This window comes from Panthera pardus, unplaced genomic scaffold (genome assembly GCF_024362965.1).
Source record: "Panthera pardus isolate Hobbes unplaced genomic scaffold, ASM2436296v1 HiC_scaffold_23, whole genome shotgun sequence".
NCBI lineage: Eukaryota > Metazoa > Chordata > Mammalia > Carnivora > Felidae > Panthera > Panthera pardus.
In genome coordinates, this window is record NW_026526799.1 from 5,223,388 (window position 1) to 5,251,355 (window position 27,968).

General features: G+C 42.2%; 1 protein-coding gene across 5 annotated transcripts in view; it reads left to right on the forward strand.

Annotated features, from left to right (window-relative positions):
- Positions 1–27,968, forward strand: part of BLM (BLM RecQ like helicase) — an 87,543-nt gene that overhangs the window by 16,369 nt on the left and 43,206 nt on the right. For 2 of the 5 annotated variants that reach the window (XM_053888651.1, XM_053888650.1), the window contains 9 exons: positions 735–841; positions 11,800–11,901; positions 13,066–13,766; positions 14,858–15,014; positions 17,870–17,991; positions 21,785–21,917; positions 22,220–22,923; positions 24,655–24,846; positions 27,451–27,569. In XM_053888651.1, the coding sequence (XP_053744626.1) occupies positions 11,804–11,901; positions 13,066–13,766; positions 14,858–15,014; positions 17,870–17,991; positions 21,785–21,917; positions 22,220–22,923; positions 24,655–24,846; positions 27,451–27,569 (2,226 nt within the window). In that variant the 5' untranslated portion in view covers positions 735–841; positions 11,800–11,803. Of the gene's footprint in view, positions 1–734; positions 842–11,799; positions 11,902–13,065; positions 13,767–14,857; positions 15,015–17,869; positions 17,992–21,784; positions 21,918–22,219; positions 22,924–24,654; positions 24,847–27,450; positions 27,570–27,968 lie in introns of those variants that run through there. The other 3 variants (XM_053888649.1, XM_053888652.1, XM_053888653.1) reach the window with 2 other exon arrangements.

The window sequence follows — 27,968 nt, forward strand, 5'->3', positions numbered from 1 at the left end:
AAATATATAAGTAAAACCATATTGAGATGTTTAAGATCAGTGCACTTTACTGCATGTATGTTTTACCCCAATAGGTATTTTTAAAATCTGTTGATCTGATCATACTGATTGAAAAAAATTTTTTTTCTGTTTATTTTTGAGAGAGAGAGTGGGCATGTGTGCTCGCACGCAGGAGAGGGGCAGAGAGAAAGGGAGATAGGGGACCTGAAGCAGGCTGTGTGCTGACAGCAGGGAGCCCAATGTGGGGCTCAAACTCAAAACTGCCAGATGATGATCTGAGCCAAAGTCAGGTGCTTACCTGACTGAGCCACCCAGGTGCCCCTGATCACACTGATTTTTATCGATTAAACTGTTAAAATGATATATCGTTAATTTAAATACATTTTTACTATTGATTTTAAAAAGAGAGACCATTAAAAACCCGTGTAATAAAAACAGTGATCTTACTGTGTAATAAAAAAAACAGTGTAATAAAAACAGAAGATCTTTGGGCAAATGGACCCAGCAACCACCTGATACCCAGTAATTAATAAATTTTGCTTCTTGTGGGATACAGTGGGATTACAAGTTTTGACAGCTCTGCTTTTCTTAGGTAAGTCATACAGAGCTATGCCTCTTCCCAGAAGAAACTATGTATGGCAATAAATGGAAGAAAACCCACTTTTATAAGATCCTAGTCAAAAGTCTCTCTCTGTCTAGAAATTGTGTTTGCTTGATGTTTGATTTGATTACAGGAGAGAGGTGTTACTTTCCCCTGGTGCCCCATCGAGGTGACCTTGAGGTTCATAAGGTTATGATTGGCTCCCGCTCTTGCCCTAGAAGGTAGCTTAGCCTTTGAACAGTAACCACATGGAGCTCACCCCCGAAACCTCCACTTCTAGCGGAAGACAGGAAGCAGTGCAAGACATACCTGAATGTTAGTTGGCGCTGAATTTCTTAAGAGCGGTCTTTTTGGCCGTCTGTCCCCCGGTCCTGAAATAGCCATCTCAAGACAACAAAAAGAATAAAAGGAAGACTTGACCTAGAGAAAAGGTAGTACGGATTTTGATAGATCCCAAAATAGCAATAGTCTATTTTGATCCCAAAATGAGCAATAGTCTCATTTATTTGAAAGAAGAGGAATTCTGCCTTTAAAAAAAGAAAGAAAGAGAACTTCGCTTCCTTTGTCCTATGTCTTGCTGTTTTCCTGCAGTCTCTTTTTAACCTTTTGTTGTAATAACTGCGTGTCGCAATAACAATGCTTTTCCTGCTAGTGTTACTAGGACGTTGTCTGACGGACCTGGTTAACTCAGATCATGTGCTCCTTCCACTAACTTCTTACATTTTTGTTTTTGTTGGTTTTTAAATGCTGGAAAAAGTTAACAGTTTATTATAATTTCTTTTATTTAACAACCGAGGAAGTTCGTGGCCACCAGCAGTTCCAGTGCAATTTCAGGGGTGGGGAGAGTTCAGGCGTCTCTGTTGGAGCTGTGAGTGTAGCGAACCGTGTAGGTGAGATCCGCATGTACTTTTGATAGCGCCGATGGAGGGATCCTTCCGAAATTGACTTCATTAGCCTCCCGCGCAGCAGACTGTCCTGGGCCACGCAAAGAGGCTTTTATTGTTCCAGGTGTTAGCGTAAGTCCACGACCGTCCAAAGATAGCAGCTTGGCACATGATGTCAGGGCCTTAAAGGACATCGTCAGTTTTCTCTTCTCCATCCGTTAAGGGTTCTTTAAAAAAAAATTTTTTTTTTTAACGTTTATTTATTTTTGGGACAGAGAGAGACAGAGCATGAACAGGGGAGGGGCAGAGAGAGAGGGAGACACAGAATCGGAAGCAGGCTCCAGGCTCTGAGCCGTCAGCCCAGAGCCTGACGCGGGGCTCGAACTCACGGACTGTGAGATCGTGACCTGAGCTGAAGTCGGATGTTTAACCGACTGAGCCACCCAGGCGCCCCTCCATCCGTTAAGGGTTCTTAGGAAATTCTGCTTCAAATCCACAGAGATGTTAGTAGCTTCCTGGTGAGGCCGGGGCGTAGAATCTGCTGCCCGCTTCCATCTACCTAAGCTTTTGTTTTTAAAATCAGTGTTGCTATTTGTACGTTTCTTAACAGCCAGTTTTGAAGGTAAGGCTTCAATCTTACAATGTTCAAACCAAAAAGGTATTTCTCCTGTCACATGTGAATGAAAGTTGCTTGGGTCTTGTATGCTGAGGATCTTATAAATGCCGTGTCCCTCAAATAGTCGGAAGTAATTCTGTTTATTACTACAAATGTGATACTTTTTTTCTAAGCTACTTGTAGAATTTTTTAAAAAAATTTTCCTTGTGGAGGCGCCTGGATGGCTCAGTCAGTAGAATGTGCAGCTCTTGATCTCGGGGTCATGAGTTTGAGCTCCACATTGGAGGTAAAGCGTACTTAAAAAACGATAATAATAAAATCTTTTAAATAAAAATGTTCCTTGCAGTTTAATGCCCTTAGACTACTTCTTAGTATCATGACCTGTTTGTTAAATAAAGGCCCTTTCAGTTTCTGGCCTAAACTATTTTTGTTTATTCAAGACACTGTTCAGATGGGACTCTTAATCCTTTATTCTTTGCCATTGGTTTCTTTTAATTCAAAAGACTTTAAGTCTCATTTGCTAGGTGTATGTTTTGTATTCCAGCACTGGATTGTTATCATCCTCTTCCTTCTTTTCACTGATTTATTTATTCTGTCTGTGCATGGATATGGTCTTCTGGTTTATTATGTTTCATTCGGTAAATTTTTTTGCACTGTTGAATTAGTGTTTTGTTTATTGCAATGGCTTAAGGATAACTTCCCCCCTTAAGTAAGAGAAAATTGTGATCATTTTCCAAATTATACTTGTGATTCCTGTGGTGGTCTGATTCGGAGATTTACTTTAAAGTTTTCTGGGCTCATTGCTTTGCTCCTCTCCTTCAGTATTGTAGAGCCTTTCGCTGGTCTCTAGTTTCAGTTTATTCTCCTCCTTTAATTTTATACCACCGATACTTGCTGTTGTTGGTAAATAATTTTGTGTGTGTCAGACAACTTAACGATGTTTTAATGGAGTGTACAAAGGAGACCCCTTTTTGCTTCTCACCGTTCGCCGTCTTCGAAGTGTTCTCACTGAAGGATTTGGAGCAGAAAATTGTGTACTTGCTACCATGCTTTGGAGTATGTCTCTGGCTAAAGGTTGCTACCCTGTAGCAATAACCAGAGTCATGTAGCTTAAAAGTAGGGGCCCCTGGGTGGCTTAGTCAGTTGAGTGTCCGACTCTTGATTTTGGCTTAGGTTCGTGGGATCGAGCCCCGCGTCCAGCTCTGTGCTTACATCCCGGGATTCTCTCTTACTGCTTGGGATTCTCTCTCTGCTCCTCCTCCACTTGTACTTGCATGCGCACACGTGCGCTCTCTCTCTCAAAAGAAATAAATAATAAAACATTAAAAAAACTAGAAGTAGAGAATAGCCCAGGGTTAAGGCTGCCTGCGTGCCAACTATAAATCCATAATGTTATCACTACAGTTATGAAATATTTCATCAAAATTTGTACTTTCGAGATGGCTATATACACATATCATCATGCTGCGGAGTAATGTTAGAAATCTCTATTAGAATACCATGGCTGGTTTTGGAGCACCTGGGGGGCTCAGTCGGTTGAGCGTCCGACTTCAGCTTGGGTCATGACCTCACGGTCCGTGAGCTCGAGTCCCACGTTGGCCTCTGTGCTGACAGCTCAGGGCCTGGAGCCTGCTTCAGATTCTGTGTCTCCCACTCTCTCTGCCCCTCCCCTGCTCATGCTCTGCCTCTCTCTGTCTCAAAAATAAATAAAAACATTTAAAAAAATTAAAAGAAAAAAAGAATACCATGACTGGTTTTGATCCAAAAATAAGTAAGACATGGAAAATTCATAGAAGGATGCGATAGAAACTATGAAAACTTAGAGGGAATATAGGACAAGGTTAAGTAAATGATACTATGGACCATTTTGTTCTTAGTGTCTTAAGGCTGGAGGTCTGTGTGCCTCTGCCCCCCACATCAGCTGCTGAGGTTGAAATTCTGAGAGGCAGCAGTGTGACTTCAGTCTTTCTCATTTAGACTGTGAAAGACTTCCACGTTGGACGGACCTTGGAGAGAGCATATTTAAGCAAAATACTAAGCCTTTTAAACTAGATGCAAAATGGGGAGGTGCCAGGATGCCTGGCTGGCTCAGTCAGAGGAGCATGTGACTCTTGATCTCGGGGTCATGAGTTTGAGCCCCACATTGGGCATAGAACTTACATTTAAAAAAAAAAAGAAGGTACCGAAATGGGAAGGTGCCTTTGGACACACAGAGACTGTGGTCTTAACATATTCTCTACGAGGGGTGCCTGGGTGACCCAGTCAGTTAAGCGTCTGACTCTTTGTTTCAGCTCATGATTTCACAGTTACACAAGTTCAAGCCCCGCATTGGGCTCGCCCTGACAGTGCGGAGCCTGCTTCGGATTCTCTGTCTGGCGCTCTCTCTGTCTCTCAAATAAACTAAAAATATATATATATATACACCACGAAAAAAGAAATCAGGGCCCTTTGGGGAAATGGCTGATTCTAAGTCTGGAGCAAAAAATGCAGAAGATTAGCCTGGGATATCTTTTCATTCCAGATAGTGAGGGAGCTCGCAAAGACTATTTTAGGACTACTTTAGCAGGGACTATCAAGGTTACGTCAAAAAGACTAAAGAGGCTCCCGCTGGCCAAACATGAAACAATTGGAGAATCAGTAAGGACGATAAGTGTATTGGACTAAAATATGCCTAAAGCGGGAGCACGTGGGTGGCACCGTCAATTAAACATCTGATTCTTGGTTTTGGTTCAGGTCATGATCTCATGGTTTGTGAGTTCGAGTCAGGCTCTGTGCTGGCCGTGTGGAGCCTGCTTGGGATTCTGTCTCACCCTCTCTCTCTGCCCCTCCCCCATTTGTGTGTGAGTACGTGTGCCCTCTCTATCTCAAAAGATAAACTTAAAAAAAAATAAAATACACTAAATATGTTTAACCTATGAGTTTATAATAATAATGAAAGATAATTGAGCATAATTGAAGGTTGTTAGAAAATCAAGTCGTTATTTTGAAAATTAATAAAGGCAAGACTCTAACATCCTGTCTTTCCCACGTGAACTGTAGTATACTAGGTAACAAAATAGTAGATTAGAGAAGGCCTCTCTTGATAGAAATATTCAAGATAATGAAAAAGGAGGGATGACAGGATTCAAATACATCATTTTAGGGGCACCTGTGTCTCAGTCAGTGAAGCATCTGACTCTTGATTTTGGTTCAGGTCATGATCTCAGGTTCGTGAGATCAAGCCCTGAGTCAGGCTCCACGCTGAGCATGGAGCCTGCTTGTGATTCTCCCTCCCTCTGTTCCTCCCCCGCTCACTTGCGTGCATGTGTGCTCTCCTCTCTGTCTCTCTCTCTCAAAGATCAATCAACATTTTTTGAAAAAATGAAAATAAGGGAAAACAGGGGTGGCTGGTTCAGTCAGAGGAGTCATGTTGCTCTTGAGGTCACGAGTTTTGAGCCCCACATTGGATGTAGAGATTACTAAAATAAATAAGTAGACTTAAAAAAAAACAAGTGAAACAGTTGTTAAACATAGTTTATTTTAATGATCAGTGAGTGGATTGTGATTTATGCGGAGCGTCATATTTCCGTGAGTATCATCTGGTGTTGTTAACCCTTCCTCCTCAGTTACATGGCATTAAATAAAAGTAGGTTTCTGATAAAGATGGAATGGGAGAGGGATTGTAACTATCAGCTCGAGTGAGACTTTTCTTTTAATGTTTATTTATTTGGGGGAAGAGGCAGAGAGAGAATCCCAAGCAGTCTTCGGACTGTCAGCTCAGAGCCGGATGCAGGGCTTGAACTCGTGAACCGTTAGATCGTGACCTGAACCAAAATCAAGAGTTGGATGCTTAACTGACCGAGCCACCCAGGTGCCCTGGAATGAGAATTTTTAAGCCTAGATTTCAGCTCTCCCGTCTTCCTTCAGCCCCAGGAACTTTCGGGTCGCTGAGGCCGTGCGTTACCCTGTGCTGTAGTTCAGCGATTTCACGCTTGTCACACGAGGGATGTAAATCTGCTTGGTAAAGAGTACTCTTTCAGGCTGAGACTTGATAATGGTGAAGTCTGGCCTCTTGCTGGCAAACCGTCGTTCTCGTCGGCGATCCCTGTCTTCTTTTCCCGATTTTCCCCTCGGGCCGAGAACTGCGTTCATCTGTCCTTTGGGTTTTCAGGGTGCCTTCCTCAGTTTCTCACACCGCCCTCCCCGGGCAGCTTCTGCTTGCTCCGCAGGCCCAAGCCGGGTCCGGTTTTCCTCCAGATCGTTTCCAAATAATCTCTTCTCTGATGTCTTTTGTGCTTATTTTAGCATTGGGGGAGTCCAGGTCATTTTGCTATTTAACTAAGCCTTCAGTGAGTTAAAGATTATACATTTTATTTATTTATTTTGTCTTCAAGTACGTTCCATCTGTTTAATTCCTCATGTCATTCTTATGAGACCAAATTTACATTGTGACATCCTTGCATAATCTCTCCTATCCACTTCCTCCTCTTTGCTGTGTCTTCTGACCATTATGTAACAGGACTACAGATTTCCTAGGCCTGATCCAGCTGATTAACATGCTACTCAGCTCATCCACTGACGGCTTTGTAGCAACTACTTTATTTTTTAAAACAATTAGTTCTTCTTTTTTGTAACTGAATATCCAACTTCATATTTCCAATATCTTTCATTAAGTCTCTGAGGACGTTTTATCCCTCCTCTCAAAGTAGGATATTTTGGTTTAATGACTTTCTATTCTATTTCATTGATCCTGGTTTTTTTACATTAATTAATTGATTTTTTAATTTATATCCAAGTTAGTTAGCATATAGTGCAACAATGATTTCAGGAGTAGATTCCCTAATGCCCCTTACCCATTTAGCCCATCCCCTCTCCCACAACCCCTCAAGCACCCCCTCAGTTTGTTCTCTATATTTGAGTCTCTTATGTTTTGTCCCCCTCCCTGTTTTTATATTCTTTTTGTTTCCCTTCCCTTATGTTCATCTGTTTTGTATCTTAAAGTCCTCATGTGAGTGAAGTCATATGATATTTGTCTTTCCCTGACTAATTTTGCTTACCATAATACCCTCCAGTTCCATCCATGTAGTTGCAAATGGCAAGATTTCATTCTTTTTGATTGCCGAGTAATACTCCATTGTGTGTGTGTGTGTATATATATATATATATATATATACACACACACACCACATCTTTATCCATTCATCTGTCAGGGACATTTAATTTTTTGAGGAATCTCCATACAGTTTTGCAGAGTGGCTGCACCAGTTTGCATTCCCACCAGCAGTACAAAAGGAATCCTCTTTCTCCGCATCCTCGCCAACGTCTGTTGTTGCCTGAGTTGTTCATGTGAGCCATTCTGACAGGTGTGAGGTGGTATCTCATTGTGGTTTTGATTTGTATTTCCCTGATGATGAGTCATGTGGAGCATTTTTTCATGTGTCGGTTGGCCATCTGCATGTCTTCTTTGGAGAAGTGTCTATTCATGTCTTTTGCCCATTTCTTCACTGGATTGTTTGTTTTTTGGGTGTTGAGTTTGAGAAGTTCTTTGAAAAATTTTTTTAACGTTTATTTTTGAGAGGGGGGGAGGAGAAGCAGAGAAAGAGAGGGAGAGACACAGAATTGAAACAGGCTCCAGGCTCTGAGCTGTCTGCACAGAGCCTGACATGGGGATTAAACTCACAAACAGGGAGATCATGACCTGAGCCAAAATTGGACGCTTAACTGACTGAGCCGCCCAGGCGCCCCTGGTAAGTTCTTTATAGATTTTGTATACTATCCTTTATCTGATATATCATTTGCAAATATCTTCTCCCATTCTGTAGGTTGCCTTTTAGTTTTGCTGATTGTTTCCTTTGCTGTGCAGAAGCTTTTTATTTTGATGAGGTCCCAGTAGTTCATTTTTGCTTTTGTTTCCCTTGCCTCCGGAGACATGTTGAGTAAGAAGTTGCTGCGGCCAAGATCAAAGAGGTTTTTGCTTGCTTTCTCCTCTAGGATTTTGATGGCCTCCTGTCTTATGTTTAGGTCTTTCATCCATTTTGAGTTTATTTTGTGTATGGTGTAAGAAAGTGGTCCAGGTTCATTCTTCTGCATGTCGCTGTCCAGTTTTCCCAGCACCACTTGCTGAAGAGGCTGTCTTTATTACATTGGCTATTCTTTCCTGCTTTGTCAAAGATTAGTTGGCCATATGTTTGTGGGTCCATTTCTGGGTTCTCTGTTCTGGTCCATTGATCTGAGTGTCTGTTTTTGTGCCAGTACCATACTGTCTTGATGATTACAGCTTTGTAATACCGCTTGAAGTCCGGGATTGTGATGCCTCCAGCTTTGGTTTTCCTTTTCAAGATTGCTTTGGCCATTTGGGGTCTTTTCTGGTTCCATACAAATTTTATGATTGTTTGTTCTAGCTCTGTGAAGAATGCTGGTGTTATTTGATAGGGATTGCATTGAATATGTAGATTGCTTTGGGTAGTATGGACATTTTAACAGTGTTTGTTTTTCCAATCCATGAGCATGGAATATTTTTCCATTTTTTTGTGTGTCTTCAATTTCTTTCATAAGCTTTCTATAGTTTTCATTGTATGGATTTTTCACCTCTTTGGTTAGGTTTATTCCTAGGTATTTTATGGTTTTTGGTTCAATTGTCAATGGGATCAAGTCCTTGATTTCTCTTTCTGCTGCTTCATTATTGGTATATAGAAATGCAACCAATTTCTGTGCGTTGATTTTATATCCTGTGACTTTACTGAATTCATGGATCAATTCTAGAAGTTTTTTGGTGGAATCTCTTGGGTTTTCCATATACAGTATCATGTCATCTGCGAAGAGTGAAAGTTTTGACTTCCTCCTGGCCAATTTGGATGCCTTTTATTCCTCTGTGTTGTCTGATTGCTGAGGCTCAGACTTCCAATACTGTGTTGAATAACAGTGGTGAGAGTGGGCATCCCTGTGTTGTTCCTGACCTTAGGGGGAAAGCTCTCTGTTTTTACCCGTTGAGGATGATACTCGTGTTGGGTCTTTCATATATGGCTTTTATGACCAAGGTATGATCCTTCTCTCCCTGCTTTCTTGAGGGTTTTTAATCAAGAAAGGATGCTGTATTTTGTCAAATGCTTTCTCTGCATCTATTGAGAGAATCATGTGGTTCTTATCCTTTCTTTTATTGATGTGTTGAATCACGTTGATTGTTTTGCGGAAATTGAACCAGCCCTGAATCCCAGGTATAAATCCCACTTGGTTGTGGTGAATACTTTTTTTAATGTATTGTTGGAGACGGTTGGCTAATATCTTGTTGAGGATTTTTGCATCCATGTTCATCAGGGAAATTGGTCCATGGTTCTCGTTTTTATTAGGGTCTCTGTCTGGTTTTGGTATCAAGGGTAATGCTGGCTTCATAGAATGAGTTTGGAAGTTTTCCTTCCATTTCTGTTTTTTGGAACAGCTTCAAGAGAATAGGTGTTAACTCTTCTTTAAACATTTGGTACAATTCCCCTGGAAAGCCGTCCAGCCCTGGACTCTTGTTTTTGGGGAGGTTTTTGGTTACTAGTTCAATTTCCTTGATGGTTATGGTTCTGTTCAAATTTCCTATTTCTTCTTGTTTCAGTTTTGGTAGTTTATATGCTTCTAGGAATTTGTCCATTTCTTCCAGATTACCCATTTTATTGGCATATAATTGCTCACAATATTCTATTATTATTGTTTGTATTTATGCAGTGTAGGTTGTGATCTCTCCTCTTTCATTCTTCATTTTATTTGGGTCCTTTCCTTTTTCTTTTTGATCAAACTGTCTAGGGGTTTATCAATTTTGTTAATTCTTTCAAGGAACCAGCTCCTGGTTTCGTTGATATGTTCTATTGGTTTTTGGTTTCAACAGTATTGATTTCTGCTATAATCTTTATTTTTTTACTGTCTTCTGCTGGTTTGGGTTTTATTTGCTGTTTTTTTTCCAGCTCTTTAAGGTGTAAGGTTAGGTTGTGTATCTGAGACCTTTCTTCCTTCTTTAGGAAGGCCTGGATTGCTATATACTTCCCTCTTCTGACCGCCTTTGCTGCATCCCAGAGGTTTTGGGCTGTGGTGTTATCATTTTCATTGGCTTCCATGTACTTTTTAATTTCCTCTTTAACTTCTTGATTAGTCCATTCATTCATTTGTAGGATGGTCTTTAGTCTCCAGGTATTTGTTATCTTTCCAAATTTTTTCTTGTGGTTGATTTCAAGTTTCATAACATTATGGTCTGAAAATATGCACGGTATGATCTCGATCTTTTTGTACTTGTTGAGGGCTGATTTGGGTCCCAGTATGTGATCTATTCTGGAGAATGTTCCATGTGCACTCAAGAAGAATGTGTATTCTACTGCTTTAGGATGAAATGTTCTGAATATATCTGTTAAGTCCATCCAGCCCAGTGTGTCATTCAAAGCCGTTGTTTCCTTGTTAATTTTCTGTTTAGATCATCTGTCCATTGCTGTAAGTCAGGTGTTGAAATCCCCTACTATTATGGTATTATTATCAATGAGTTGTTTTTTTTTTATGTTTGTGATTAATTGATTTATATATTTGGAGCATAAATGTTTACAATTGTTAGGTCTCCTTGGTGGATAGACCCCTTAATTATGATATAATGCCCTTCTTCATCTCATGTTACAGTCTTTATTTTGAAGTCTAGATTGTCTGATATAAGTATCGCTACTCTGGCTTTCTTTTGGTGACCATTAGCATGATAGATGGTTCTCCATCCCCTTACTTTCAAATTGAAGGTGTCTTTAAGTCTAAAATGGGTCTCTTGTAAACAGCATATAGATGGATCTTGTTTTCTTATCCATTCTATTACGTTGTGTCTTTTGATTGGAGCATTTAGACCATTGATGTTTAGAGTACTGAAAAATATGAATGTATTGCCATTATGTTGCCTGTAGAGTTGGAGTTTCTGGTGGTGTTCTCTGGTCCTTTCAAGTCTTTGTTGCTTTTGGTCTTTGGGGTTTTTGTTGTTGTTTTGTTTGTTTGTTTGTTTTGTCTTTTCTCCCCTCAGAAGGTCCCACCTTAAAATTTCTTGCAGGGCTGGTTTAGTGGTCATGAACTCCTTTCATTTTTGTTTGGGTAACTTTGTTATCTCTCCTTCTATTTTGAATGACAGCCTTGCTGGATAAAGAATTCTTGGCTGCATATTTTTGTGATTCAGCACATTGAATATATCCTGCCCCTCCTTTCTGGCCTGCCAAGTTTCTGTGGATAGGTCTGCTGCGAACCTGGTCTGTCTTCCCTTGTAGGTTAAGAACTTTTTTTCCCTTGCTGCTTTCATGATTCTTTCCTTGCCTGAGTGTTTGTGAATTTGACTATGTGATATGCCTGTTGATGGTCAGTTTTTGTCGAATCTAATGGGAGTTCTCTGTGCTTCCTGGATTTTGATGTCTGTATCTTTCCTCAGGTTAGGAAAGTTTTCCACTATGATTTGCTCGCATAAATTTTCTACCCCTTTTTCTCTCTCTTCACCTTCTGAGACCCCTACGATTCTGATGTTTTTCCTTTTTAATGAGTCACTGAGTTCTCTAAAGATTATATATTTAAAATTTCACCATTCGTAAAAAATGTCAAAACAATTTATTGACCCAAAAAACCCTAATTAATCTGGGAACAGTTGAGACAGTGCTCCACCCCCACCCCCAAGGAATACTATGATTAATGTGATGTACATAACTCTGCTGATAGTTCTTTTCCTCGCTGTTTAGGATCATGGCTGCTATTCCCCAGAATAATCTACAGGAGCAACTGGAACGCCACTCAGCCAGAAAACTCAATAACGGATTAAGTCTTGCAAAACCGAAATCTTCGTAAGTATTTTGGCTGTCATACAGACACTGACCCACAGTATCATACAGATGAGATCTCTTCCCTTTCGACCCTTTCACTGCACATCAGGAAATGAAGCTGAGAGGGCCAGTGACTCTCCTACTTTGCAAATTAATGGTAGGACATGTTTTAGCAGCACCAGGTGCTAAATTGTTCAGTGACTTTGCATTGTTCCTGGTGCATAATGCTTGCTCAGTGAATATTTGTGGGATGAATGAATAGTGAATCCTATAAATTTGGCCAAACAGGTATTTTTAATATTTTAATATAATTTTATATCCATTCCAAGAACAGTTTATATGGAAATGACAGCTCTCCAGTTCTGTTCTCTCCTCTAAGCTAGACTCCAAACTGCTTGTAGTGATACTTAATTTCTCTTCTTAACTGTGCCTGTACTAAGACTAGACACTGTTCTGGGCGCTGGCTTTAAAGTTACCATTGACCTTCATGTCACTAAACCTCACAGACGCCCAGGATACCTGTCTCTTTTACTTGTTTTTCAGATTTCAGTTGGAGCCTCTTTGGGTTTTGCCTCTTTTCCCCATAAAACTTGCATCAGAATGGCAACAAGTTGCCACATATGAGTTTCTTCTCTGTTTCTTTGATGCTGTCCCCTCCCACTGGAGGTGCTGCTGGCTGAGGATGGCCAGCCTGAGAAATAAAGTAGTGGGAATGGCCCCGACACTCTCAAAACTGAATAATTAGCTTCTGCATTAGAAAGATCAGAGCATACTGCGGTGCCCGGGTGTCTCAGTCGGTTAAGTGTCTGACTCTTGATTTCAGCTCAGGTCATGAAGTCACAATTCATGAGTTCAAGCCTGGCATTAGGTTCTGCACTGACGGTGTGGAACCTGCTTGCGATTCTGGCTCACTCTCCCTGTCTCTGCCCCTTCCGTGCTCGCTCGCTCGCTCTCTCTCTCTCAAAATAAATAATATAAACTTTAAAAAAAAAGATCAGCTCATACAAAATAAAATTTAAGTTACCTTACACATTTAAAAACCAGAGAGGGAACAGGTTCTTTGATCACTTGTGATATAGTTAAGGTGAGTTGCTGTATAAATCAGGAACAGATTTTAGAGTTTCGTATAGTTGGTGTGTTTGTTAAAACTCGTCGGTCTAATTCGGTTTTCCAATTATTTTTCAGAGGTTTCACTTTTAAAAAGAAAATATCTTCAGCCAACGATGTATCTGTCACTAGCGTATCAGTAGCAAAGGCACCTGTGTTAAGTGATAAAAGCGTTAATGTTACTGAGACCTTTTCCTTTAGTGAACCTTCACCTCGTGTCACAAGTCAGCAGACAAGGGTCAGTGACTTTAAAAATGCTCCAGCAGGACAGCAAACCAGGAGAGCTCTTTCAAAACCATCATTGCCAGATTTGCCGCAGGTTCCACGGGGAGTTTTTTGTAATACCCGGAACACATCGGTGGTAAAGAAACCCAGTAATGCTACTTTCAAGAAATTAGAATTTAGTTCTTCATCAGATTCTTTTGTTACTGTCGATGATTGGGATGATATGGACGACTTTGATATTTCTGGAAATTCAGAAGCATTTGTGACACCGTGCAAAAGTCACGTTGTAAGAGTAAGCACTGCTCAGAAATCGAAAAAGAGCAAGAGAAACTTTTTTCAAGCACAGCGATCTCAAGCAGATACAATAAAGGCTGATGTGACTCCGTCCTCCTCTGCAAGCCAGCAAGCATGTGTGACTAAGGAACAGAACGACTACTCGGAATGGTTAAGTAACGACGTGATTTGCATTGACGATGACCCTGTTCCCGAAGAGCTTCTAGGTGGAGATGCTCAGGATGGGCACCCTGTAAAAACTCACTTGGGAAAAGAAAGAGGTAAAAATTATATTTTATCTCATTTTAGTATGTTGATTGTATTAATTTATTCAAAGCCAGGCGTTGGGAACGACAGCAAGGAGATACAGTTGTTTTCCTTAGGCCCTTTGGAGGAACTTACTGAACAGTGTGTTGGCCACGTTCTTGAGGCAGGACCTACAGATGAAATGAAAAGATTTTATTCTGATGATATTATTATATAAACACGAAAAATAGCTCTATAATTTTACTTGTGAAGAAAATAAAGTCCATAGAGGTTAAATGGTTTCTTAATGGTCTCCTGGCTAGTTAGTGGTAGAATTGGGATGTGGAACTAAGCCTTTCTGTTATAATTCCTTCATGGCTTGCTCCCACCTAAAATTAATGTAGAATATGACCTAATTCTGCTATTAAAGTTTTACACATTCAAATCATTTTCTGTGTAGCTGTCATAATTATTAGGTGTCCAGAACCTACCAGCTAAGATTAGCCATATGTGGAAGTACCCGACGTACGAAATAGGTATAAATACGAGACCAACACTTTTAGATACCTGAATCCCATCAAGGTTACTAGCGGCTGAGGGGGGACGGAGAAATGATCGACAGCAAGCAAAACTAAAGTCTAATCAAATGCGTTGCTGTTCATGGATAGAAAATTGGGTAAAAGCTGAGTTAGAAAGCAACCATGTGGCATCGTTATCCCACACAGTCAAGAGAGAGAGGGAGAAACACTGAATCCGGCAGGACGCAAGCGACTAGGATGCCTTGGCGGTACGGTCAACCGCGTTTGTGCACTTATCATACTGACTTGTTCTACTTCCCTCTTAAATAAGAGCGAAAGAGCAAAACGGAAGTGCCGACGCTCAGTTGGGATCCGTAATTTACCTGGAGACGGACGCGGAAATCCTTAAGCAGATCTTTAGCCTCATTCCCACGTTCATTGGACTTAACCCGGTTGACTCAGTAATTCTTCAGGAAGAACCCCCCCCCCCCCCCCGCGCCCAGGTGTGAAAGGAGGGTGCCCTCGCCTGGTGTGACTCGCCCGGACCGCTCACTCGAGTGACGTCCCCGGAGTGATGAAAGTAACCCGTGTCCCCGGTTTTACTTCAGAGAGTAGCGAAAAGAAGATCTCGGAAGAAACGGAATTACATCCAGTTGAGAAGTCTCCGTGTGTTGAGCTCAACAAAGAGGATTACGATGCAGATTTCGTTCCACCTTCTCCAGAAGAAGTCACCTCTGCCTCTTCTTCCGCTTTAAAATGTCTCAGGTAAAACAGCTAGTTCATAAATGTTGTTTATTTCTGGGATGTCTGAAACAATCCTCTTTAGCTTGGTAGCATCTGTATAGATTTATATCCTGCTTCTGCACAGTTTATATCTCAATGAAAGCGTCAGAAAATCCCTCTTTATACATTTTATTTAATTGATGGCATTCTAAAGCTGTAAACTTCCATTACTCTTAATTACATGGGACCTCCGAACAGTTTTATTGAGTTGATTTTTACAGGTGGAATATATTCCTAAAAATACTATATTTCCAAACTCTTAGACCTGAAATGACATAAAATGAACTCATTGGGAAAGTGACTTAGTAAATAATATGCCCTTTTTTTCTTTTTCTTTTCCTTTTTTTTTTTTTTTTTTTTTTTTGGTCTTGCAGTATAGAATTGGCCATTGTATTTGTCATTCTCTGAATTCTAGTAAATCGGTGACATGGTTGTGGTTAATTGGTAGTGTGGGAAAAAGATGGTACATATAGCCCGTCAATAGCTTAAAAAACTAATAGTCCACATTACCTCTGTCTCCCACCCAATCCGGACCACAGTCCAGTTGAGTGATAGAGGATTTACTGTGCTGTTAATCAATATTTTAATGAGAGCAGGTCCGTCTAGGATCCCACCTTCATCAACAAGGAGGTGTTTGCCTGCATAACCTCTTTCTCTGGGCTTGTGTTTTCACAGGTGGGTTGGGATGTTTGAAGAGATGGGAGAGGTCACAGTGTCATTACTGTTTGATGACGAAACTAAAAAACTGTAAGAGCTGCCCTGTCCTCTTTGCCCTTCCCATAGAAATTCAGGCAGAGCTATAGGAAGTGGAGGAACTGAGCGAAAGTTCATATGGGGCGTAGATTCTAAACCAGATTCTCCTAGAACAGTGAAGCAGCCAAGGCCCGGGGAGGAGCAGGCGTTGCCTGGGATGGTACATTTAATGGCAGGTGGACAGAGATCCAGTGTAAGGCTGTTCCCCGGGCCAGACCGCTTCCCGTTGAACGCCTGCCTTTCTTTCCTCTGTTCATCAAAAAAGTGTGTGTGGCCCAGATGACACTGCAGCCTGTTTAACGGGACACTTGGAGTGCTGCGGTTCCCTCAGACCAGACATTCTCTTTACCCGTGTTAAGTTCTGATCCTTCTCTGCATGTGTGTGTGATTTTTGCATTGCTGTAATCAACATGTAACTATAATGTTTTATTCTGCTGCTTTGCTCTTAACGTTATTTTAAAAACATTTTCCATGTTTCTACGTGGTCTTTATTCTTTTTAATGGCCGCGTGATCTTTTGAGTTGTCATACCATGGTTATAGGTTGTTCGCAGTTAGAAAATGTTTATTTCCAAGGTTATTCCCAGCGTAGATTCTCTCTCTGTGTTTTCCATTGCAACCTCAAATATATATTTGTGTATATTTTAAAACCAAAACAGAATGTTCACAGACAGTACTCTAACCGCGGGCAGTACACACGTAAATTTTCTTTTGTATTTTATCTTGTTTTAAAACACTGCTTGTGACTTCTGAATTAACTTCCAAGGTGGAACAGTCGGATAGTAAATAACCAAACGAGAAGCATGTTTTGTATCTCCTGTGTGCCTAAACCTCCTTAGCTGGCCCCCAGACTTCTGCCTTCAGGTCCCACGTCACCTCTTGAGCTCTGTCTCCAGTTATGCCCGTACAACAGCTCTAAGTTCCAAAGAGCTAAATGAGACGAGCTGAAAATCCGGAAAGCGTTGCTAAAAATAGAACGCCTTTCCTTTGATTATATTATCTTTTTTTTTGACATTTATTGATTGATTGATTGAGAGACATAGAGAGACAGAGCACAAGTTGGGGAGGGGCAGAGAGAGAAGGAGACACAGAATCTGAAGCAGGCTCCAGGCTCTGAGCTGTCAGCACAGAGCCCGACACGGGGCTCGAACTCACGAACCGTGAGATCGTGACCTGAGCCGAAGTCGGACGCTCAACCGTCTGAGCCCCCCAGGCACCCCCTATATTATCATTTTTTAAGACTGTGTAAAGCATAGTTATTCCTCACTGTTTGATTTATTTAGAAGATTGCATTCTAAAATCTTGCTTTAGGTACGTATAGTGATTCCTGAATATCAAGTAAAGAGAATTGTCTTTATTGTCTCCCCTCATGGTCCGTCACCTTTCCCTTACCCACCATTCAAGGTTTCCTCAAGTCTCCCTCCTTGGCAAAGCCTTCTCACGTTCCAGAAGGCACTGTATTTCCATGGTACCCTCTCTAACACCATTTAGTGTGCATTTATTTTGTTTCAGGTATTTCTTGTATCTAGTCAGACTGACCACGTTTGTATGTGTTGATAATTCTCGTATAATCTGCATGAGTTGATCTTACGTACAGATAATGTATTCGCCATGCTGGCCTAGCAAGAGAATCTGGAAAAATGCTTTGGAACCTCAGAAGAGAGGAATGTGATTAACTACGTGCTAGAGGAAGCAGAAGAGTAAGACTTGGACCGGGCCTAGAAGAAAAGTGTGATTTGGGTCGGAAGAGATTAGACGGTGGGGTTGCCAAATTGAGAGGAGAGCGAGGCACAATCCCCGAGGCAGACCACGCCGGGCTTCTGTGAGGAGTGGGAGCGATGCCGTGTGATGCCACCTGGGGTTACTGAAAGGACACCTTTGGAGGTAGAGCTGAAAGGTCTCTTGGGGCCAGAAGATGGGAGACTTTGAAAGCTGGCCAAAGAAGTTCTAGAATGGAAGAGACAAAAAACCTGTTTCTCTGTTCTGTTCCATATTGTCCGGCCAGTGGTGGAAAAACATCACAGAAAGAATTATGCATTTGGTCTAAGTCTGTATTATGGTTGGTTTTATATTTTTTAATTTGCAGTATATTAAAGGACCTTGACGCCTCTGACACAAAGGATGGTCCTAGCGCATCAGAGGACTCGGCAAAACCCAAGGAGACGACACTGTGGCGGCCTGATCGAGAAACCAGCACAGACTATGAGGGTACAAAAATTATTTTAGACATAGCGCGTATTTTAACTACTTACGTTTGAAAACAAAGCGTGATTATATTTTTAACCTGTGGCTGTCTAGCATGAGGTGCGTGAGATGGCTCTTATGGAGCCGGGCCCCCACACAGAACCGGGCCCCCCCCACAGAACAGGCCCCCCACACAGAACCAGGCTGTCACACAGAACTGGGCCCCCTACAGGACCAGGCCCCCCACATAGAACCGCCCGCCCCTGGGTGCTGTGTAGCCAGCATCGACTTCGACGACTCAGAAACTTGTGTTCTCACAAGATAATTCATACTGTGTTTTGAAAACACTACTTGTTAGAAAATCATTTCTCATACTGAGCCAGAATTTGTCTTCCTGTAACTTTAATCCTCCTGAAATAAGTCTAAAGTTCTTAGAAGCCTCTCTCCCTACCCCACCCCCTGCTTTTTTTAGGGCTAAATATTGTCAGGTCTTTTAACTCTTTTTCCTAGACCTTACATCCTCCTGATTCTCCCTTGTATGCACTCTGGGGTTTGCATCTTGATGTCCGTGCAAAGTTTACTACTTTGTTTATTTGATGTTTCTAATCCATTTTTAAATTTTCTATTAACTAATACGAATAATCTAGACGCACTACAAGATTTTGAAACGCAGCAGCCTCCTTTCCTGCTCCTGATTTCTATTTCCCAGGGGCTCTGTCAGTCTGGAGATCTGTGTCCTTCTGTCCTGGAGTTTTTTGGAATTTTTCTTTTTCTTTTCTTATTTGTTTTCTCTTTTCTCTTTCACTCTTCCTGGAACTTCTGTAATTTGGATTGTAGGCCTCCATGAGTTATCATTTGTATTTTCCGCTTCTTGCTTCTCTGCTTTCTGGGAGATTTACTCAATTTTATCTTTAACTCGTCTATGGGATTTTTCCATTTAATCAAGCCGTCTTCCAAGAGCACTTGTTTTATTCTCTGAGTATTTCTGTAACATGTTGTTCTGGTCTTTTTTTTTTGAGAGAGAGAGAGCGCATGCACATGATTGGGGAAGGGGCGGAGAGCGAGGGAGACAGAGAATCCCAAGCAGGCTCCATGCTGTCAGCACAGAGACAGACGCGGGGCTCGATCCCACAAACCATAAGTTCGTGACCTGAACCAAAATCAAGAGTCGGATGCTCAACTGACTGAGCCACCCAGGTGCCCCTGTTCTGGTCTTTTCTAGTGGGTCCTGTACTTGTGGTGTGTGTGTTTGCACAGCCACGTGTGTAGTGTGTGTGCACACGCATGAGCATAGTGGTGTGTGTGCAGGCATGTGTGTGTCACACGCACGTGTGTGGTGTGTGTGTGCATGTGTATTGTGTGTATACGTGCACGTGTGTAGCGTGCACATGTACATGCACGTGTGCGGTGGTGTGCGTTATTTCTGTTTCCTCCAAATTTCTTTTTCTTTATTTTGGTCTCTGAATTTATTGTTAGGGAAGTCCCTGAAATACCTGATGTCCTACTAGGACACTCTTCTGGGTGTGTGACAATATCAACTAATTTAATCCTCACAGTGGCCTTGAAGGCAGTTTCTGCTATCCCCGTTTTACAAATAAGGACACGAGGCCCAGGAGAATGAAATAGAACTACACATGGTCGTGGAATTAAACAACAGCAGAGCAAGGATCGAAATCCAGCAGTCCTGAGGCTCTTGAGTTGACACCGGTAGCCGCCACACTGTGCTGTTCTGTGGCATTGTTTCACTGATAAAATGGTTGACTAGGACGGGGACAAGGACAGAGCCATATGGAATGTCGTTAGCGGTCTCTCAGGTGACATCAGTCCATTCATCCCTTCTTGCTCAACTTGTTTCACATCTGCCTCCAGACTGTGTTTCTCTCCCTTGTCCACGGTGGGGGGGTGGGGGGGTGGGGGGCTGCTGCAGAAGACTCGGTCATGTGGCTCCGCAGGTCCAGGGTCTAAGGCAGCAAGAGAAAGAGCCTGGGACGTCAGCTCTAGAGTGACGCGGTCCTCAGGTGCAAAACCCTGCCTTCTCCTACCCCTGGCTGTGTGATTATGGCAAATTAGTTAAGCTTCTCTGAACCTCAGTTTCTTCTATGACATGAGACCGGTATCTTGCTGGGTATTTGTCAGGATTCAAGGTTAAGTGCCAGAGTACTGTAGGCCTTCAGTAAGTGGTAGCTGTTATCATCTGCCAGTCTAGTAATCCCTTCAAAGAAGGAAATACATTAAGATTACTGGTTTATTTACATGAACTCTTGCTAACTCTATAATTGTTTCCTCTCCTCTTGAAGCTCACAAAGCAGCCATTTGATAACATGTTCTAGAATTTTGCCTTGAATTAACATCCACATCACCAGGCTGTAGCTTTTGGCAATCTGTTTAGAATTCTTTTTTTAATTAGAACAATGTCTGCTTGTCTTCACTCTTCCATCAACTAACTGTCCTATTCACTGGATTCCTCACATATCAGCGGGATCTTCTTTGCGGGTTTGCTTTGTATTCTGAGGTGTAACCTGTCTAGACAAGAAGACTCGAGCTCCTTTTCAATAGCTGTATCTACCTCTGAGCCTATCTTGGCTTTCATTTCCTTCAGCCCAGTGTTTATTCTCCTCTTTCCAATCTGATACCCGGTTCGCCATGCACAGAAAACGCGCAAACACACAAAATGGGGACTCAGCAATTCCACTTGACCGTCTCATACCTCACGTCCTTATTCGTGCCAGTCTCTAGTAAAAGTCCACTTTTCCCAAGTCACTGTCGCACGGATGCTTGTCCCCCGAGCCTCTGCCCGTCTGCTCTTCCCCTCCCTCCTGCCCTTCGGAGCCTGTGACTGGCTGTCCTCCCGCAGTCTCGTTCTCTTCTCTGCACATTCTCTTCCTCTTACTTGTCACATTGTCTCCTGAGAATAGCTTCCTCTGCAGCCCACCTAAACCGTTGATTTCCTGTTTATTTCTCCTGCTAACCTGAGGCCTTAGGGGTGGAGGAGGCATCTTCCTTGCTTCCCATTTCTACCCCGACCCAGTCTTTTCTTCCTTCGTCTAAAGCCTCACCTCCTTTGACGTCCTTTTTCTTAGTTATGTAACGTAAATTTTGAAAATGGGGAAATTGATCAGGAATCTCTCTCTCACACCTGCTTGCCTCTCTTCTACCCCATGTCTCCATCTCAGTCCCCCACTCCTTTCCATCTCCGTTTTCTGCTGCCCTCGTGTTGGTCTTCCTTTCAGGCTGTGTTTCCCTGTGTGGTGGCGGAGGACGCGGCCACCAGCAGCCTGTGCAGCTTCTTGAAAAGAGAAGTCTCCTTTTCCAGTCACAGAATTCCCAGACCTGTTTCTCTCTTGAGCTGCCTTACACCAGATGCCCACCAAGGGAGAGGGGCAGGGGTCTCCCCAAAGAAGGTCTAAGTCTGTTACCACTGAAAGGAAGTGTGGATGCCAGGCGGACCAGAACAGCAGGCGGGGCTCTTGCCTGTCCAGCCCTGTATGATATACCTTCTATGGGCCTGGTAAGATTTACCCCTGAGGTTAGTTAAAAACTTTCCTAAATCGATCAACTTTTGTAGCTTACAATGACGTAGGTTACCCTAAGCGAAATAGTAAGAATTAACCTGAAATGAAACGATGGTCACACAGTTACGGGCTCTCATGATACAGAATGGAGATGACGTGATTTCAGAGTATTTCACAGGCAGATAATAGGGCAATACGTGGTAGTTTACAATCTTGTTTTTAAACTACTTCAAATTGTACATGCATGACTTATAAAATTTTAAGTCTTTTTCAAGGAAAAATATTGACAAAATAAAATTTTATAGCTAGACAGACCAGTTTACAGCAGCAGCTTATTCACGTGATGGACCACATCTGTAAATTAGTTGATACTATTCCTGACGATGAACTGACAGCTCTGGATTGTGGACAGGAACTGCGTCAGCATCGGGACATAAGGTATCTGACGTTTTCTTCTGGAATATATATCTGATTGCCTCCCACCAACGTAAGTCAGAAACACACGGGGCAGAATTTCCAGGCATTCTGGCTGGGAAATTGAATAGGATACTTGTCACTCTGTTTTGTGTTTTAAACTTATTTATTTATAAATTTATTTGTTGTTTTCAAACTGCCCCTTTAGAGATTGAGAAAAAGAGACTCTGTTTTGCCACAATTTGGGATGGAAACTAACGATATACTTGTGCGGCCTACCGTGGTAGACTGCTCCCATTGAATGTGGTGTTCTGTTTTCCCTTCAGAAGGAAGCTCCTGGCCGACGCCGACTCAAATACAAGCGATGCCCGTGTTCTTGGTTCAGTGTGGAGGTGCGGGCCCGATGCACTTGGTGGCCCCCCGGAGGACATGGCGTCTCTTTCCTCTGCGGAGGCATTTTCAAACAGTGATTCCTGTCCTACAGGAAGTTGTGTTTTTGTTAAGGAGTTACATTTTCCACACCTTCCCGCAAATTCCAACGCTGCTAGGGAATGTGTCCTGGCCACTACCCCAGGAAAGACAGGATTCTCAGCCACCACGAAGAATCCCTTTGAAAGACCGTTATTCAGTCCCCATTTACAGAAGTCCTTTGTAAGTAGCAACTGGGCTGAAACACCAAGGATAGAAACAAGAAATGAAAGCTCTTATTTCCCGGGAAATGTTCTCACAAGCACGGCTGTGAAAGATCAGAATAAACACACTGCTTCACTAAATGACTTAGAAAGAGAAATCCAGGCTTCCTGTGATATTGATAATTTTGACATAGATGACTTTGATGATGATGATGACTGGGAAGATATAATGCATAATTTAGCAGCCAGCAAATCTTCCACAGCTGCCTATCAACCTATTAAGGAAGGTCGGCCAGTTAAACCAGTATCAGAAAGAATTTCTTCAGCCAAGACAAACTGTCTTCCATTGGCATCTGCTGCTCAAATTAAAAACTCAGAGTCAATTCAGAATTACGCTGGTAAGTTTAAAATAAATTGATGCTTATATTTTATATGAAAACATAACTGTCCAAAATCGGAATTGTGTAAGAAAAATGATAGCACATCGTCCTTGCCTGAAAAGTACATTGTCTCTATGCACGTTTCTGCTGATAATATGAATTCCAAATCACCGTTTCAAAAGCAGGTTGCTCCTTTGTCTCTGCGGCAGCTGTAGTTTGATACAACGCGTAATTATAACCTATTGTAGTAAAGCTCTGAAGTCATTACAAATGTGCTTTGCCTCTAAATTAACATATTTTCGTCCCTAAAACAATAAAGCTCATAAGGGCCAAGTTTTTAATCATTTGAGGGATGAGTAAAAAGCAAAACAATTTATATGTTAAAAATGTAATTGCGTATTTTTAGAACTCTGATGATGAGAACTGATCAATTTATAAAGTAGAGAAACATATCTTCTGTCTTAAAATATTAAAATGCAGGGCAATCTAAGAAAGACACGAAGTCAGAAATTCCTTAAGTCAGATTCTTTCTTTGGGCCTAAAATCCTTTTAATTCATTCAACAAATATGTATTGAGAGCCATTCCGTGCCACGTTCGGTGTCAGGTTCTGGTAAGAGGTGAAGAACGGGTCATTCCTGTCCTCTTGGAGCTCCCAGTTTAGCAGGAGAAGTTTTGGGAGGAGTGCAGTTAGCCACTGTAAAGGCTGCAGAGAGAAGCCAAAATTAATTTTAAAACCTTACATCAACCGTATAAAGTTGCCACAAAGTGTGTTTTAACCGGAACAAGTTTCTATGTGTAAGGTTTGATAAAGTACAGCCTTCCCTGTTTTTGCCATCGCTGACTTAACACCATGGAGGTCGTTCTCATAGTTATGCCGTTGACCTTTAAAATAACCATTAATGGATTTATTTTTATATCATGTTAGAATGTGTCATACTTGATGCTCGCAATTATCGTTGAGACAGTCGAGTGTTGGGATTAGAGAGGCTGCCCCAGCTGGCGTGAGCACCTCTTGTCCTCTGTGCCAAGCAGGGGGGCGGACGTGAGACACACGGTAGCGGAAGAACCAGGGGAGGCTGAGATGACTCCGAGGTTTCAGACCCGGCGACTGGGGAATCTGTGACACCATTAGCAGAGCAGGGGAGTCGGGAGGCAGAGCAGATTGGGAGGAAAGCCGAGGGGGGCTATTTTAAGACTTGTTGAGCTTCAAGTGTTGGTAAGTCGTTCGGGTAGAAATGTCTTGCAGACTTTTGGAGATGCGCGCAGGGCTGGAGCTTAGGAGGGCGTCAGCGGGGCCTTACGGAAGAGATCTGGGCATTCTGTGCACACAGGTGATGTTGAAGATCAGAGGGCTTGGAAAATTCTAGGAAAGGATGGCTGAAGAGCCCGGTCCCAAGGGTCTGCAAAGACTCCCACAGTTAAGGGGCAGGTGGAGGAAGTGGAGCCAGGGAAGAGAATTAAAATAGAAAACCCACGATTGTCTCGAAGGTCAAAAGAGCAGGAAGCAGGGAATAAATGCAATAGTTAGTGGTAGGTGCTACCGAAAAACCAAGAAAAAGGCTGAATTTGGCCCTCAGGACGTCTCTGGTGGCTTTAACTTTTGGTGGGGATGAAACCCTGATAAATGGTTAAAGAACGACGTGCTGCAGGGAAATGTATGCCTTGGATTACGCGGCAAAGGGTAAATGCTAAAACTGACTTGTTAACAATAATGCACTGATTTTTCTTAACATCGATTATTTTCTCAGACAAGTCGGCGCAAAATTTAGCATCCAGAAATCTGAAGCGTGAGCGTTTCCAAAGTCTTAGTTTTCCTCATACAAAAGAAATGATGAAGATTTTTCATAAAAAATTTGGCCTGCATAATTTTAGAACTAATCAGCTAGAGGCGATCAATGCTGCGCTGCTGGGTGAAGACTGTTTTATCTTAATGCCCACTGGTAGGTATTTTTAGATGTAAATTGGCAGGAGTCCATTGGCAGATGTTAAATGAAAACCCTTTAATAGAAATAAAATGAACACCCACACGATATTTCTGTCATTAAGGGACCTCTGAACCTCCCATGCCGTCGTGAGAAACAGTATTACTTCCGTCCTCTGTTGACGCGATAACATTTAGACCTTTCAAGGTGTTCACGTCAAGGCTGCTTGTGTTGAATTGATCTAGAATTTTTCTTGGGGAATTTCTCTCTCTCGCCCTCTCCCCCTCTCGCCCTCTCTCTCTCTCTCTCTCTCTCTCTCTCTCTCTGGTCTAAATTAGTCTGGAACATGAATAAAAAAAATTACCACCAGAGACCTCGACCATCTCTGGCACTTTATCCAGTACAGTCTGATGTTGAAGGGTGGTCGAGACCGTCAACTGTGGGGTGATGGCCTGGCCTTAACGCTCGGCTCTGCCACTTATTCGCCATGTGACCTTGGGCGAGGCACTTCACCCCCAGCCCCAGTTTCCTCGAGTGTGTGGCAGGGGTGATAGTAAACTGCCTACTTCACAGAATGTCCTGGGGATTAAATGAAAAGCATTTAGCGTGGTTCTTCCTTGGCCTCAGTGTTGAAGAGATCTAGGACTTTCCGTCGTGTCCAAGTAAGAATATTAAAGATGCAGTCTGGGTAAGAAGCACAGGAATCGGAGTTGCGGACTTAGATGTAGACTTCCCTCTGCCTTTTACTCAGCTCGTCTGTGACTTTTAGTAGTTGGTTACAGCCATCGTTATAAAAATTATGTTGACCGAGCTTTGGAGTTTTTTTCAAACTGATTTTAAAATTTAGACGACGCTGATTTAATAATCAGCATTTCTTTTTTTTTTTTTTTTTTAATTTTTTTTTTTTTTTTAACGTTTATTTATTTTTGAGACAGAGAGAGACAGAGCATGAACGGGGGAGGGGCAGAGAGAGAGGGAGACACAGAATCTGAAACAGGCTCCAGGCTCTGAGCAGTCAGCACAGAGCCCGACGTGGGGCTCGAACTCACATACCGCGAGATCGTGACCTGAGCCGAAGTCGGACGCTTAACCGACTGAGCCACCCAGGCGCCCCAATAATCAGCATTTCTTATCTCATTAACTTGTTGTTCACTCTGTCTCATGCTTTGACTTGTTTGCTATTTCAGAACTGAAGCTGGAAAGGACCCTGACAGTGATCCAGTCCCATGGTTTCAGGGCTTTTCATGGTCCTCTTTAGGGTTTGGGGGGCCTTTTTAAGGGTCTTCCCATCCCAATTTCAACCTCTGGATTTATGCAGATAAAGATTCCAGATAAGGTTTCTCTTAGACAAAACAGACAAAAACAAAAACCAAAAAACCGCCGATGTAGTACATTTTGCAGGTGAAGACGTTGAGGTGCGGAGAGGTTGGATGGCACGTCTAAGTCAGACAGCCTATAAAGTGGCAGAGCAGAAACGAGAACTCAGCTTCCGGATCTTTCCTTGACATTGACACGTATACGCCAGAATGAAATGTACTTACTCCACGTGCAGAAGAGGGGAATGTGGTGGATAGTTCTAAACAACCAACCAAACAAAAACAGTCGAAGTCCTAGAAACTGCCTGGCATGGGCTTCTACCATTAGCGAATGGAGGAGGTTGAAAATCAGAGACGAATCTTTTTAGTTATCCTTAAATGTGTACTGATTGTCTCACCATTTTGAATTGGAGCTACACGGAGAGATGGGGACGCATCTCAGAATTTCTTTCTCTTCATCTTCTGCTGGCACACACAAGCGTAGTTCTACCCTTCTTTGATCTCAAAGGAAGATTGGGAATATTTCCTTATCGATAAAAGAATACAGCGAATAAAATCTCAGATTTTAAGCGTTGAAAGGTTCTTACTAGTGATTTAAAAAACTGAGATCCTGGGGCGCCTGGGTGGCGCAGTCGGTTAAGCGTCCGACTTCAGCCAGGTCACGATCTCGCGGTCCGTGAGTTCGAGCCCCGCGTCAGGCTCTGGGCTGATGGCTCGGAGCCTGGAGCCTGTTTCCGATTCTGTGTCTCCCTCTCTCTCTGCCCCTCCCCCGTTCATGCTCTGTCTCTCTCTGTCCCAAAAATAAATAAAAAACGTTGAAAAAAAATTAAAAAAAAAAAAAAAACAGATCCTGAAAGCGCTTTCTGGATCATCAGAGAAATATTAAACCGTGTTCACCATGGTCTTTAGTGTTGTATATTTTATCACGTTTTAACTCTTCAAATATTGAATATTATCTAAAGTAATTATTTTCACCCTAATACTGTGATAGAGTACCCCTTGTACTGCATTTGGATTTCTCAAGTAGACTTTTAAAGCAATTGTCTTGCATTTCAGTTCCCTGCCCTGATCCCTGCTTTTGGCTTCACGTGTACCTACATAAGATGTCCTGATAATTTTCACACACTTAAATTGTCTAAATATTTTGGCTCATTCTAATACGGCAAACTGTTGGCACCATGGTGACTATCACTTGGTGTCCTGTTAATTACTTCTAAATATTACTCTGTGATTTACTTTTCAACTTTTGCCTTCAGCTCTCAAGATAGAACCTGATAGGTTTTGTTTATTTGTTTTGTCCTTTCAGGAGGTGGTAAAAGTTTGTGTTACCAGCTCCCTGCCTGTGTTTCTCCTGGGGTCACCATTGTCATTTCTCCCCTGAGATCACTTATCGTTGATCAGGTCCAAAAGCTGACTTCCTTGGATGTAAGTTAAAACACTACCAATTATAACTAAAAAAATACCCATAAAAACATGAAAATAGTTACATGTCAGTACTCTGGGTAACACCTTTTTTATTAAGTAGTTCCTGGATTATAAGAATCAATCAGCAGTTACGCATGTGAGCGAGTCTTTGAAAATTCTAAGGAGATAACCTTCTGTAGTTGAGTCTAGAAAAATGTACTTTAGCAAGAACGTTTAACCTGTGTTTTGCTGATGTGAATTTCTTGTACTAAATGTGAGGCTTTCTTTTATTCCTGCGAGATAAGCATACTGGCTGGTCCCTTTATACCTTAAAATGCATCACGTGAGCGCCCCGCCCACGTGCCCTCCTCCTCTTGGCTCTGGTTGAGGAAGTATATGAATGCATCCTCCCGAATCCCA